At 35.5% G+C, this 13,688-nt stretch overlaps 1 protein-coding gene across 12 annotated transcripts in view; it reads left to right on the top strand.

Annotated features, from left to right (window-relative positions):
- Nucleotides 1-13,688, top strand: part of MIA2 (MIA SH3 domain ER export factor 2) — a 108,921-nt gene that overhangs the window by 40,693 nt on the left and 54,540 nt on the right. For 4 of the 12 annotated variants that reach the window (XM_019923985.3, XM_033851181.2, XM_019923984.3 and 1 more), the window contains exons 2-3: nt 3,389-3,520; nt 7,626-7,714. The exons of 2 other annotated variants lie outside the window; for them this stretch is intronic. In XM_019923985.3, the coding sequence (XP_019779544.2) occupies nt 3,445-3,520; nt 7,626-7,714 (165 nt within the window). In that variant the 5' untranslated portion in view covers nt 3,389-3,444. Of the gene's footprint in view, nt 1-3,388; nt 3,521-7,515; nt 7,538-7,607; nt 7,715-13,688 lie in introns of all 12 variants that reach the window. 6 more of the 12 variants (XM_073800527.1, XM_073800526.1, XM_073800528.1 and 3 more) reach the window with 4 other exon arrangements.

Here is a 13,688-nt window from a genome sequence, read left to right as displayed (position 1 = left end):
CACACGGGCTCTCTAGTTGTGGCACACGGGCTCTCTAGTTGTGGTGCATGGGCTCTAGAGTTTGTGTGCTTAGTTGCCTCGTGGCATGTGGGCTCTTAGTTACTTGACTAGGGATCGAACCTGTGTTCCCTGCATTGGAAGGCAGATTCTTAACCACTGGACCACCAGGGAAGTCCCAGGACCTGGTATATTTTTATGGGCTAGGTACCATTTTAGCACCCATCCTTACTCCTACCTTCCTCAATGTCTAGGTCCCAAGAGAGAATGACCGAAGTAGAAATAGTTGTTTTACCAGCTTAAGATCAGATACTGGTTTCCTTTTAGAGGTCCTCTCCCTTTATCTGTATGGTTGGCTTTGGGAATGATCACTTCCCTCACCACATTAAGGATGATATCATAACTATTTGCAGGAAACTTTCCCGTTTCAGTGGAACATAGACTGTATCAGACGATCTTTCTGTACAGTGACCCCTCCAGGATATCCATGTAGTTTTGTCCAATAAACTGGTATGATAAAACTCAGAGTTGGAGTCACAGATTTGTGAGTTATTAGCATAGTGGTTTTAGTGTTTAGTTTCCGTTAAAACAATGGAAATGGATAAAATGAAAAGAGTATGTTTTTAAAAGTGTCTGGAATGTAACTTGTTAATAAATGTGGAATTAGTTGCTGGGTAGATGGATGAATGACTGAACGAATGTTAACTGCTTCTTGTGAGGTAATTATTAATTTTACAGATCGTGTTTCATCTTGTTTGGGTTGAACTCTTATTCTGCCTTAGCTCTTTTTAGACCATTTGATTCTAAAGCTCTTTTGATACCCTTTTAAAGGGAGAATTATTAATGATTACAAGTTTACATTTTTTGTAAAGAAAAGAATTTAAGAAAGGGATATACTAAAAATAGTTTTTATCAAACTTGATTATGAATAATGAGTGAATCAGTGCCCCTTTTAAACTTTTTGGTGGTTTATCACTAATTACAGGAAAAAATCTCTTTATGTAAAGTGGAAATTATTTTTTAAGTTTTATGTATTGGAGAGTGTAGGTTCATAAAACTTTGCATTACAGTCAAGTATTATCAGGGCCTGTATATTGACATCTTATTATGTTGTTTTTATTAATATAATATTTATTTGAGGTAAAATGAAAAATAATTTTAATTTAACCTCACTGTATTTTGTCAGCTTGATTAATTGCTTCTTTTAAGTTACGTGGTCTAGAATTCCTTTAATACTCACGTTTGGGAGTGGAATAGGTTTTAAGTGTTCCGTGATTAATCACTACCATGTTGTATGGAGGGTTACCTATTCTAAAATTTAGGACCAGTTTATCAAATCATGTGTAATTGTGTATTGCATTATATTTATTGATGTTTGATAAATTTGGTTATTCTTTCTATACTTTTGTGAGATAGGGTTCTATATTTTAGTTAAAATTTAAGGGTGAAAAATCTCCATGAGAAAACCAGCATAATTAAGACCTGAGCAATGGATTTGAGATGCATTCTTGAGACTCAGATTCTTTGCTATTCCTCAGTCCACCAGATCCCACCAGATTCCACCAGCTCAAGGCTTTAACGTAGAATTTACCATCTCCTTTTAGAATAGAAGGACTGATAAAATGTTATTGGATTTAAGAAATATCACTATACTAAAGATAATTACATGTTTAATCTGAGAGATGCTTTTAGAATTGTCTCTTAAAGCGTTGTAGTGTTGTAAAGAAATCATTCCGATTATTAGGTTTTTGAAGTGATGTGCATTCTATGTTTTGACATAGTTAGCTGAAAGTAAGATGGTTGGAGAATATGTAAACTGTAAAGAAAGCATCTTTTCTTCCCAGTATTGTGTGTCAAATGCCTCTTTTACTCAGAGGCAGAAATAGATTTTTTTTTTTTTTTTTTAAATCACTGGTTGTTTCTAGCGATGTCACAATTCTGTGAGCTGGTAACAAGGGTAATGTAGGGAGAGGCAGAGGCAGAGATCAGGGTAAAGGTTTTTTTTTTTTTATTTTTTAGAAAAGGTATAATCAGGTTTATTTAATACAGGTTAATGAACTGTTGATAGCATATATGGGTCACAGTTACAAAAAAGATTTTGGGGAAGAGAATAGATATTAAAAGGTGTTTTTCTAGATAGAAGGGGCCTAAAAAGGGAAGATTTGCCATAGAGGTTTTGGGTTGAACCCTGGAAAGAATCAAACCTGATCAGACTTGAGGTTGTTCTTAAAAAAGGGTATTTTTCCCCCCTACTTTTCACCTTTTTATGGGATTGAATAATATGTGGGGCCTGGTAACAAAGAAAAATAACCTCATTGGATGACAGTGAATAATGAACTGACCTAGAGAAAGATGAAATACAGAAGCAACTGCAAAAGCCTTAAGCTGTTTTGTGCTGAAAACTTGTTAGGGAGAGAAATAATGTGGAAAGGCTGTGGTTATAGGATCATGGTCTTTGGAGGAGGACTAATAGAAACAGCTACCTTTATTGAGTACCTGCACTCCATATTCATACAGCATTATTCCCATTACAGATAAGAGAAGGGAGCCACTGAGGTAGGGTAGAGGGATTCAAATTCTAAACCCAAGGTTTCATCAGTGGTTTTCAAACTTTAATAAAGCAGCAGATCCATTTTTCCCCCCATAGGGAAATCTTATATGGAACCCCATATACTCTATGGAAAAAGCCTAAACTGGTTGAATCAGGGTAAGACCACCTGATTCAGCGTCTTTCTTTGGCCTTCTTTCCTCTTACTCTCATTTTCAGAAGCTCTGAGGCATCTCTGTAGAACTCTGGTCAGAAAAATCATTAAATTTCACCATACTACTTTCCTTCATCACTTGGTGATAGTGGTTGAAAATTGCCAGAAAAATACCCTCTGATACCTGCTGTTTGGTGATAGTCTGGTACCCATTTCATGAAAAGGGTGTTAATAGTATTTACATGTAAACTTGTACTTACATTTGTGTCTTAATCTGTTGGGGCTGCCATAACAAAATACCATAGACTGGGTGGCTTAAACAGCAAACATTTTTCTCACAGTTCTGGAGGCTGGGAACACCAAGATAAAGATGCCACGGATCTGGTGTGTGGTGAGGGCACACTTCTGGTTCATAGTCTTCTTATTATAACCTCACGTGGTAGAAGTGTCAAGGGAGCTTGGAGCCTCTCTTCTAAGATCACTAATCCCATTTCTGAGGGCTCCACTCTTATGACCTAATCACCTCCAAAGGGCCCTACTTCCAGATACCATCACATTGGGGATTAGGTTTCAACATAAGAATTTTGGGGTTGCAGGGGGACACAGAAAAATTCAGTGTTTAGCAGTTTGTAATCAACAATTTTTATCAAAAGTGTATTTTTAAGAGGTTAATTTTCTTTGTCTTGAAGGTTGTGGCAGCATTGCCTGAAGATATGAGACCAGGTTCTAACTTCTATGGTTTTCCATGGGAATTAGTGATATTTGCAACTGTTGTTGGATTTTTTGCTATTCTTTTGTTTTTGTGGAGAAGTTTTCGATCGGTAAGTAACCAGTGCTCTGTATACTAAGAGAATGTTCGTTCTGTCTTCATGTTGAACAAGTAATATGAGAAACATATCTTTTGTTTTAAGGAAACAGGTTATTGTTGTGTGGGCTACTCATGTTAATGTGTGGCTGCTAGAAACTGAATATGGATTTAGAGGAATTTTTTAAAGTGTAAAAATTCTCTGTAGGAGTATTCCACACTAATACTAAAACCCTACCTCTATTTCTTTTTTTTTAAAAAAAATTTTATTGGAGTATAGTTGATTTATAATGTTGTGTAAGTTTCAGGTGTACAGCAAAACCTACCTTTATTTCTTACTTGCTTATTATTTGGGGTCTGTGTTTATTTTTAACAGTATACTATACATCTGTGAATATACCACCCAACCTGGAATCAAAGATATTGACTGTCACCTATATTTAGGTGATCCTCCCTCATTTCATCCCCCTGCCTCCCTGCACTAGAGGTAATCCTGTTCTGGATCCTGTGTTAATTATTCCCATGCCTTAAAAAAAATTTTTTTTGGTCATATGTACACAAATCCTTCAGAAGTGTAGTAATTTTGCTTAGTCTCATGCCATATGTCATGTTTTGGAACTGTTTTACTCCATCCTATATTGCTAAGATTCATCCATATTTTTGACCCATTTTGATTGTTTTAAGACTATTATATTGTAAGAATATATTACAATTAATTTATATATTTTATGGTCTTGGGCCTTTGAGTTGTTTCCAGGTTTTTTTCTATTACAAATAATGCTGCTGGGTAGTTTCTTATACTTGTCTCCTGTTGTATATTTGTAAGTTTCTCTTGGGAATATACTAGGTGTGAGATTACTGGGTTATATAGTATATTGGAAGTTCTGCTTTTAAAACATAGTACCAAATTCTTTTCCAAATTGTCTGTACCAATTTATACTCCCAACAGTAGTATATAAGAGATCCTGGAGATCCATTTGATCTGTGTCATCTCCAACACCTGTTATTGTTGAAATTCTTTATTTTTGCCACTTGAATGGTATCTTAACCATGGTTCTGATTTGTATTCCTTGATCACTAGTGAGATTGAAAACTCAGTAAATTTATTGTCCATATGTATTTTTTCTTCAGGGAAATATTTATGTCTTATACCCATTTTTCTTTTGAGTAGTTTGTTTTCTTTTTTATTTGTAGTTCTTTATATATTCTTGATGATATCCTTGTTGATTATCTATATTGCATATGTCCCAGTACGAAACATCTTTTCATTTTTCTTAAGATGTTTTGTGATGAGTAGAAATTCTTAATTAAAACAGTTTTCTTTTAGCACAGAATTGCTTGATCCATCTTGAGTTGATTTTTTGTTTAGTGTGGGGTAAGGAGTTGGTGTAATTCCCCACCCCTCTTCCCCCGCAATATAACCTTTTCCCCAGCTTTGTTTATTGAATAGTCTCCCTTCTTCCCATTCATCTGCCATGCTACATATGAGAGTTCCACATACATGTAGACTTTTTCTGTGCTCTTTATGCTCCTGATTATTATTGAAAGCAGATACATGTATATCATTCTATATCCATCCATTATTAGGTCAGGCTTGCTAATTATCTAATTTGTGGTGTTCGTGTATTACATATTCTTGCTCTTTTTTTGTTGTTTCCTTCATCTGTCAAGAGTGAAGAGAAGTTGGCTGAATTCCACTGTCATGATGGATTTATCAGTTACTTTCTGTAGTTTTGTCAATTCTCGCTTTACATATTTTGAGGGTATTTTGTTAGGTGGATACATGTTTAGAATTGCTACATCTCTTCTTGGTGGATTGAATCTTTTATCAATAACTAGTGACCCTCTATAACTCTTCCGATGCTTTTGTCTTAAAGTCTCTTATCTGATGTTAGTATAGCCAGACCAGTTTTCTTTTTGGTAATATTTCATGTGTCTTTTTCCATCCTTATATTTTCCAGTCTTTCTGTGGTCTTTTACTTAATGTATGTCCTGTATGAATTTCTTTTTTTATTTTTATTTTGTTGGAGTATAGTTAATTTACAATGTATTAGTTTCGGATGTACAGCAAAGTAATTCAGTTCTGTATGAATTTCTTTTATATAATCTGAAAATCTGTTTTTTCACTGAGTTTAGTGTATCTACATATATTATGATTATTGATTACTGATGTATTTGGACCAGTTTCTTCTAGCATACTTTATTAATTTGTTCCACTTTTAATGTTTCTTTTCTACATTTGTAAGTAAATCTTCCTTCTGAGAAAACAAAAACCTTATTTAGCATACTTTCACATCCCTTGGTCTCTTTCACTTTCCAATCCCCTTTCATATTGGTATAATCTAGAATTTTAGTTCTAAAAATATTTCCTTTTCCATTGCTTTGTTTTTTACTTTCTCCTCCACCCCTTCTCCAGTCCTCAAGACAACAACATATATTACCAAGATATTTGATCACCCATAATTGACATATCTCTTGCAGGGGCTCCTGAATTTAATTCTTCCCATATTTGAATACTTCTTTCTAGATTGTTTTCAGTGTTGGTCTTTGTGTGGCAAACCTTTTGTATGCTTGAGGATGTTTGAATTAAGTCTTCACACTGAAATGATAATTTGCTTGATACAAGCATTCTGTGTGCAAAGTTCTATCCTTTTACTTCCTTGTCTTTTTACATCTAATGTTGTTACTTTTTGAAAGGTCTAGTGTCAATGTGATTCTTATTCATTTGTAAGTGATCTGTTCTCTGTGGAGGCTTTTAATTTGATATCCTTATTTCAATATAATATGTTCAGGTTTGATTTTTTTTCTTATTTCTTTAAATTCTCTTGAATATTTAAATATGAAATCTTTTATCTTTATTAATTCTGGGAAGTTTCTTCTGCATTTTACATTTTTTTTTCCTCTTTGGAACTATTATTTTTTTAAGATGTTGGCTCTTCTACTTCTCACTTCCCTCTTAACTTTTTTTCCTTTTTTTTTTAATGGTTTACTGTTACCTTTTGAGATAGTTTCTGAATCTGATGTTTCAGTTCACTAATTGTTCCTCATCTATACCTACTATATTGTACCTTGACTTTCTTTTTTAATTAATTTATTTTATTTTTATTTTATTTTTGGCTGCGTTGGGTCTTCATTGCTGTGCGTGGGCTTTCTCTAGTTGCGGCGAGTGGGAGCGACTCTTTGCTTTGGTACGCGGGCTTCTCATTGCGGTGGCCTCTCCTGCCGCGGAGCACAGGCTCTAGGCACGCAGGCCTCAGCAGTTGTGGCTCGCGGGCTTAGTAGTCGTGGCTCACGGGCTCCAGAGCGCAGGCTCAGCAGCCATGGCACACGGGCCTAGCTGCTCCGCGGCATGTGGGATCCTCCCAGACCAGGGCTTGAACCCGTGTCCTCTGCATTGGCAGGCAGATTCCTAACCACTGCGCCACCACGTAAACCCTGTACCTTGACTTTTAAATCTTGTTTTATTTAATTTTATTCCTGTATATCTTCTGTAGATCATTTAAGTCCCCACTGTTTTCTCTACTTAGATTACCTTAGTCCTAAACCTGCTTCCCTTATAAATGGAATTTTTCCTTCATTGTTTGAGAGAGAGGTTAAAGAAGAAAAAAGTTTTTTTACTTTATAGTCAGCAGATCCATGGCCGCATGGTAACATTTTTCAAACCGTTATTTTGGATATCATTACTGGGGAGATGATACAGGGGCTTCCTTAAGTAATTTGTTTTAGGGTCAAATATGTTTGAGGAGCAGTGGGCTAAATGAAATGAAACAGATATCTTTAAGGTAGACTTATTTCAGAGGCTTTAATATGCTAATACACAATGTGACTTCAGTAGGACGACTTTCATATGTATTTTTCTCATTGGAAATAGAACACTTTTTGGCGAACTTACCTTTATACTAAGGCAATGACAAACCTTTTGTTTTTAAGTTGGCAATAGAAGTTAAATAAATTATATGTGCTTGCATGTGTGTGTGTTTTAATGTAATTTTTGTTAAAAATTTGTTTCAGGTTAGAAGCCGGCTCTATGTGGGTAAGCTCTTTTTTCTATTTTAGATCTCATCATTGTTGTTTACAATTAAATCAACTTAAAAACATGATAGCATTAACTCTGTTTTTAGGAAGAGAGAAAAAGCTTGCTGCAGAACTTTCTACACTGATCGAAGAAAAATGTAAACTACTTGAAAAATTTAGTGTTGTTCAAAAGGAGGTAAGACGTTTTTGAATATGTTGACATTCATGTTAGAATCAGAAGACTTGATACTTTTCAATGCAGCTACTTCTGTGTTAGTTGAAGATCACTCATGCTTTGTTTGCAAAGTGTGAGACTTCAGTGGCTTTCATACTACCAGTCTAAATTTTAACCATTGTGGTAGGTGCATAGTGATGTCTCATTGTGGTTTCAGTTTTCATTTCCCTGACTAATGAGGTTAATCACCTTTTCATGATTATTGGCCATTTGGATATCCTTTTTGTCATGTTGCCTAGTTTTTTTTTTTCACATTTTAAAAAGTATGCTTATCTCTCTTTTTCCTTTTGATATGTAGGATTTTTTCCTATGTTTTGGATACAAGTCCTTTGTCAGGTATACGTATTGCAAATATCTTCTTGCACTCTGTGGTTTGCCTTTTTATTTCAAATGGTGTCTTGGTAAGCATAAGTTCTTAATTGTAACATAGTCTAATTTTTCAGTCTTTTCTTTATGATGACTGTTATTTGTTTCCTACTTAAATTTTTTTGTGTACTCAAGAGTATGAAGATATTCTTCTGTGTTATCTTTTAGAAACTTAATTTTTTTACTCATTTAGTCTTTGTACTAGTTTGCTAGGACTGCCATAACACAATACCACAGACTGGATGACTTACATAGAAATTAATTTTTTTTTCACAGTTTAGGAGGCTAGAGGTCCAGGATCAAGGTGTTGGCAGGTTTGGTTTCTTCTGAGGCTTATCATTTTGACATAACTGGTCATCTTCTTGCCCTGTCCTCACATTGTCTTTTCTCTGTGCAGGTGCACGTTTCTGATGTCTCTCAGTGTGTCCAAATTTCCTCTTCTTGTAAGGGCACCAGTAAGATGGATTAGGGCCTATCTTAATCCAAGGGGCTCATTTTAACTTAACAACCTTTATTTTTTTTAAATTTTATTTATTTTTGGCTGTGTTGGGTCTTTGTTGCTACCCACAGGCTTTCTCTAGTTGCGGCAAGCAGGGGCTGCTCTTCGTTGCGGTGCGCTGGCTTCTCATTGTGGTGACTTCTCTTGTTGCGGAGCACGGCCTCTAGGTGCGTGGGCTTCAGTAGTTGTAGCATGTGGGCTCAGTAGTTGTGGCTCACGGGCTCTAGAGCGCAGGCTCAGTAGTTGTGGCACATGGGCTTAGTTGCTCTGCGGCATGTGGGATCTTCCCAGACCAGGACTTGAACCCGTGTCCCCTGAATTGGCAGGTGGATTCTTAACCACTGTGCCTCCGGGGAAGTCCTAACTTAATTTTCTTTAAAGGGCCTGTCTCCAAATACAGTCACATTTTGAGGTATTGGGGCTTCAACATACACATTCTGAGGGGAAACAGTTCAGCCCTAAATTAATCAGTCTTTAATCTATCTAGAATTGAATCTGTGATGGTGTGATTGGTGGTTAGTATTCAATATATTATATATATATTTTTTTGCGGTACGCGGGCCTCTCACTGTTGTGGCCTCTCCTGTTGTGGAGCACAGGCTCCGGACGCGCAGGCTCAGCGGCCATGGCTCACGGGCCCAGCCGCTCCGTGGCATGTGGGATCTTCCCGGACCGGGGCACGAACCCATGTCCCCTGCATTGGCAGGCGGACTCTCAACCACTGTGCCACCAGGGAAGCCCAGTATTCAATATTTTTCATGTGGCTATTGAATTTACCAGTACCATTTATTAAAAGACCATCTTTTCCTTTTGTTCTGTAGTGTCGTAGTCTTAGGTTATGTGACTGTATATATCTGAGTCTGTTTCTATAATATTTTCTATTCTGTTGGTCTGTTTTTTAAAAAAAATATATCCTTGCACCAATACCATGCTTTTTATTTTTTTTTAATTTTTTAATTTTTTTAACATGTTTATTGGAATATCATGCTTTTTAAAGTCTACCTAGCACGTCTTGATGTCTGACAATATAAACCTCCAGGTTTGTTTTTCAAGATTGTCTTGGCCGTCTTGGCACTTCGTCTTTTTGTGTAAATTTTAAATCACTTCATCAGTTTACACATGCACACATACACATAGCCTCTTAGGAGTTTGGGATTGCATTGAATATATAGATTAATTTGGAGAGAATTTACCTTTTTACAGTGTTGAGTGTTTATCCGTGGGCTGTGATATATCCTTCTTTTTATGTCTTTTTAAAATTCTCTCAGTATTGTTCATACATTTTTGTGTTGAGGTCTTGTACATCTTTTCTTAGATTTATTCCCTGGTATCTGATGAGTTTTGAAACTATTATAAATAGTATAGTTTTTTTAACAGCTTTTCGGGGGTATGATTCACATACTATACTATTTATTTAAAGTGTACAAATGAATGGCTTTTGTATATTCACAGAGTTGTATGTCCACCACAAAATATTTTCAGACATATTTTTTACACCCCAAAGAAACCCTGTACCTCTTTAGCTGTCACCCTTCACCCAATCTCCCCTACTTGTAAGCCCTAGACAGCTTATCTACTTTCTGTCTCTATAAACTTGCCTACTCTAGATTCCATTTTACATAAATGGAATGATACAACATGTGCTTCCTTGTGACTAGCTTTTTAAGCCTAGCATAATGTTTTCAAGATTCATCCATGTTGTACTATGTATCAATACTTAATATCTTTTTTTGCCAAATAATATTCCCTACCACAACTGATATATCCATTTTTCAGGTGGTGGACATTTGGGTTATTGTACTTTCTGGCTGTTATAAATGATGCTGTTGTGGACATTCTTGTACAAGTTTTTGTGTGGATATATGTTTTAAATTCTTTGAGGCATATACCTAGGAGTAGAATTGCTGGGTCTATATATAACTTTTTGAAGAACTGCGAGATTGTGTTTCACAGTGGCCGTACTAGTTTATATTTCCACCAACAGTTTGTGAATGTTGCGTTTTCTCCACATCTTTCCCAACACTTATTTTTTTTTTGGCCACGCCATGCAGCATGTGAGACCTTAGTTCCCCAACCAGGGATCGAACCCGTGCCCCCTGCAGTGGAAGTGTGGAGTCCTAACCACTGGACCCCTCAGGAATTCCCTCCCAACACTTGTTATTATGTCTTTTTGATTATAGCCATCCTAGTTGATGTGAAGTGTGTCTCAATGAGGTGTTTCTTTTTTTTTTTTTTGATTTTATTGAAGTATAGTTGGTTTACAGTGTTATGTCAGTGAGGTTTTAATTTGCGTTTCCCTGATGGCTAGTGATGTTGAACATCTTTTCATTTGCTTATTGGCATTTATATATTTTCTTTGGAGAAATGTCTACTCAGTTCCTTTGCCTATTTTTAATTTTTAAAAATTAATTAATTAATTTTTGGCTGCGTTGGGTCTTTGTTGTTGCGCACAGGCTTTCTGTAGTTGCGGTGCACGGGGGCTACTCTTCGTTGCGGTGTGCAGGCTTCTCATTGTGGTGGCTTCTCTTTGTTGTAGAGCGCGGGCTCTAGGCGCGCGGGCTTCAGTAGTTGTGGCATGCGGCCTCTGTAGTTGTGGCTTGTGGGCTCTAGAGTGCAGGCTCAGTATTTGTGGCACATGGGCTTAGTTGCTCCATGGCATATGGGATCTTCCCCGCCCAGAGCTCAAACCCGTGTCCACTGCATTGTCAGGCGGATTCTTAACCACTGTGCCACCAGGGAAGCCCCCTTTGCCTATTTTTAAATAGGGTTATTTGTCTTTGTTATTGAGTTCTAACTTTATATATTATAGATATGAGCCCCTTATCAGATATGTAATTAGCAAATATTTTCTCTTATTCTGTGGCATGTTCTCCTCACTTTCTTGGTGGTATATTTGAAGCATAGAAATTTTTAATTTTGGTGATGCTCAGTTTATCTATTTTTTCTTTTGTTGGTTATGCTTTTGGTGTCATTTCTAAGAAACTGTTGCTTAAAACAAGGTCACAAAGATTTACATCTGTGTTTCCTTCTAAAAGTTTTATGTGATTAGCTGTTATGTTCAGATCTTTGATCTATTTTGAATTAATATTTGTATATTGTTAGGTAGGGGTCCAGCTTTATTTTTGGCATGTGGATATCCAGTTGTCTTAGCACTGTTGTTGAAATGACTAATCTTTCCCCATTGAATTGTTGTGGCATCCTTGTTGAAAATCAGCTGACCATAATTGTGAGGGTGCATTTCTGGGCTCTCAGTTGTATTTCATTGATTTATATGTCTATCCTTAATGCCAGTTTCACACTGTCTTGATTCGTGTAGCTTTGCAGTAAGGTTTGAAATTGGGAAGTATAAGTCCTCCAACTTTTCAAGATCATTCTGAGCCTTTTGCATTTTCTATGAATTTTAGGATCAGCTTGCAATTTCTGCAAATAAATTAGCTGGGATTTTGATAGGGCTTATGTTGAATCAGTAGATCAGTTTGGGGTTATTGCCATCTTAGCAGTATTATGTCTTCTGATCCATGAATATGGGCTGCCTTTCCATTTATTTAGGTCTTCTTTATTTCTGTAATATTTTGTAGTTCGCAGAGTATTAGGTTTACACTTCTTTTGCTAAATTTATTTCTAAGTATTTTTTCTTTTTGATGTTACTGCAAATGGAATTTTAAAAAAAAATCTTTTATTTGCTAATTGCTGGTATAGTGTTTATTCTCTTGTTATTTTCTAAACATTTATGGGACCTTCAGAGAGGTCTGCTCTTTTATTTCTGACATTAGGTTGATTGTCTGTCTTTCTCTCTTTGTCACCTTATCCTTGACAGTGGTTTATCAACTTTTTTAGTGTTTCCAAAGAACAATCTTTTGGCTCAGTTGATTCTTTTTACTTTATTTCCTTTCTAATTCATTACTGTCTTTATTACTTCATTTTTAACTTTTCTTTGGTTTACTTGCTTTTCTTTTTTATCACTTCTTGGGATGGATACTAAAATCATTGAGTTTTTAGCCTTCTTTTATAATTTCTGCATTAAAGTTATAATTTACTTGGCAAGTTTGGCTTTTATTAAAGCATCTTGTTCGTTTTGATATGTCATGGTTTGCTGATCATTCAGTGTAAAATATTTTAAAAATTTTATTGTGATATTTTCTTTGAAACATTGGTTATTTGTTAGGATATTTATTACTTTCCTAACATATGGGGATTTCCCAATAGTTTATTTGTTATTAAGTTTTAGCCTAATTCTACCTAATTATATTTAATTCAGAGAATATCCTTTGTATGATTTCGTTCCTTTATTTGTTGATACTTAATTTCTGGCTTTGCATAAGATTGATTTTGGTAAATGTTTCATATACAATATACATATATACTATTATTATCCTTGTGTCAATACCATACCATTTTATTTACTAGTTTATTGGTATGTAAATATAAAAATTGTCACTTGTTAATTTTTTATTCATATCGTCTATTGGTTATTGAGAGAAATATGTTAAAATTTCCCATTAATATTGTAGATTCGTTTTTCTCTTAGTTTTATTATTTTTATGAATATTGAGGCTATGTTAGATGCATATAGATTTAAAATTATTTATTTTCTTAGTTAGATTGACCGTTTTATCATTATGAATACCCCTGTTTTATTTGTAGTAATTCCTTTTTTAAAAATTTTTATTGGAGTATATTTGATTTATTACAATATAGTGTTAGTTTCAAGTGTACACCAAAGTGAATCAGTTATACATATACATATATCCACTCTTTTTTAGATTCTTTTCCCATATAGGCCATTACAGAGTATTGAGTAGAGTTTCCTGTCCTATACAGCAGGTTCTTACTAGTTATCTATTTTATATATAGTAGTGTGTATATGTCAACCCCAGTCTCCAATTTATCCCTCCTTCTCCTTATCCCCTGGTAACCATAAGTTTGTTTTCTATATCTGTGACTCTACTTCTGTTTTGTAAATAAGTTCGTTTGTACCCCCCCCCTTTCTTTTTTTTTGCGGTACGCGAGCCTCTCACTGTTGTGGCCTCTCCCGTTGCGGAGCACAGGCTCCAGGCATGCAGGCCCAGT

Source organism: Tursiops truncatus, chromosome 2, assembly GCF_011762595.2.
Source record: "Tursiops truncatus isolate mTurTru1 chromosome 2, mTurTru1.mat.Y, whole genome shotgun sequence".
Lineage (NCBI taxonomy): Eukaryota > Metazoa > Chordata > Mammalia > Artiodactyla > Delphinidae > Tursiops > Tursiops truncatus.
The sequence above is the reverse complement of the archived record's forward strand: the minus strand, read 5'-3'. Positions and strand labels throughout refer to the sequence as shown.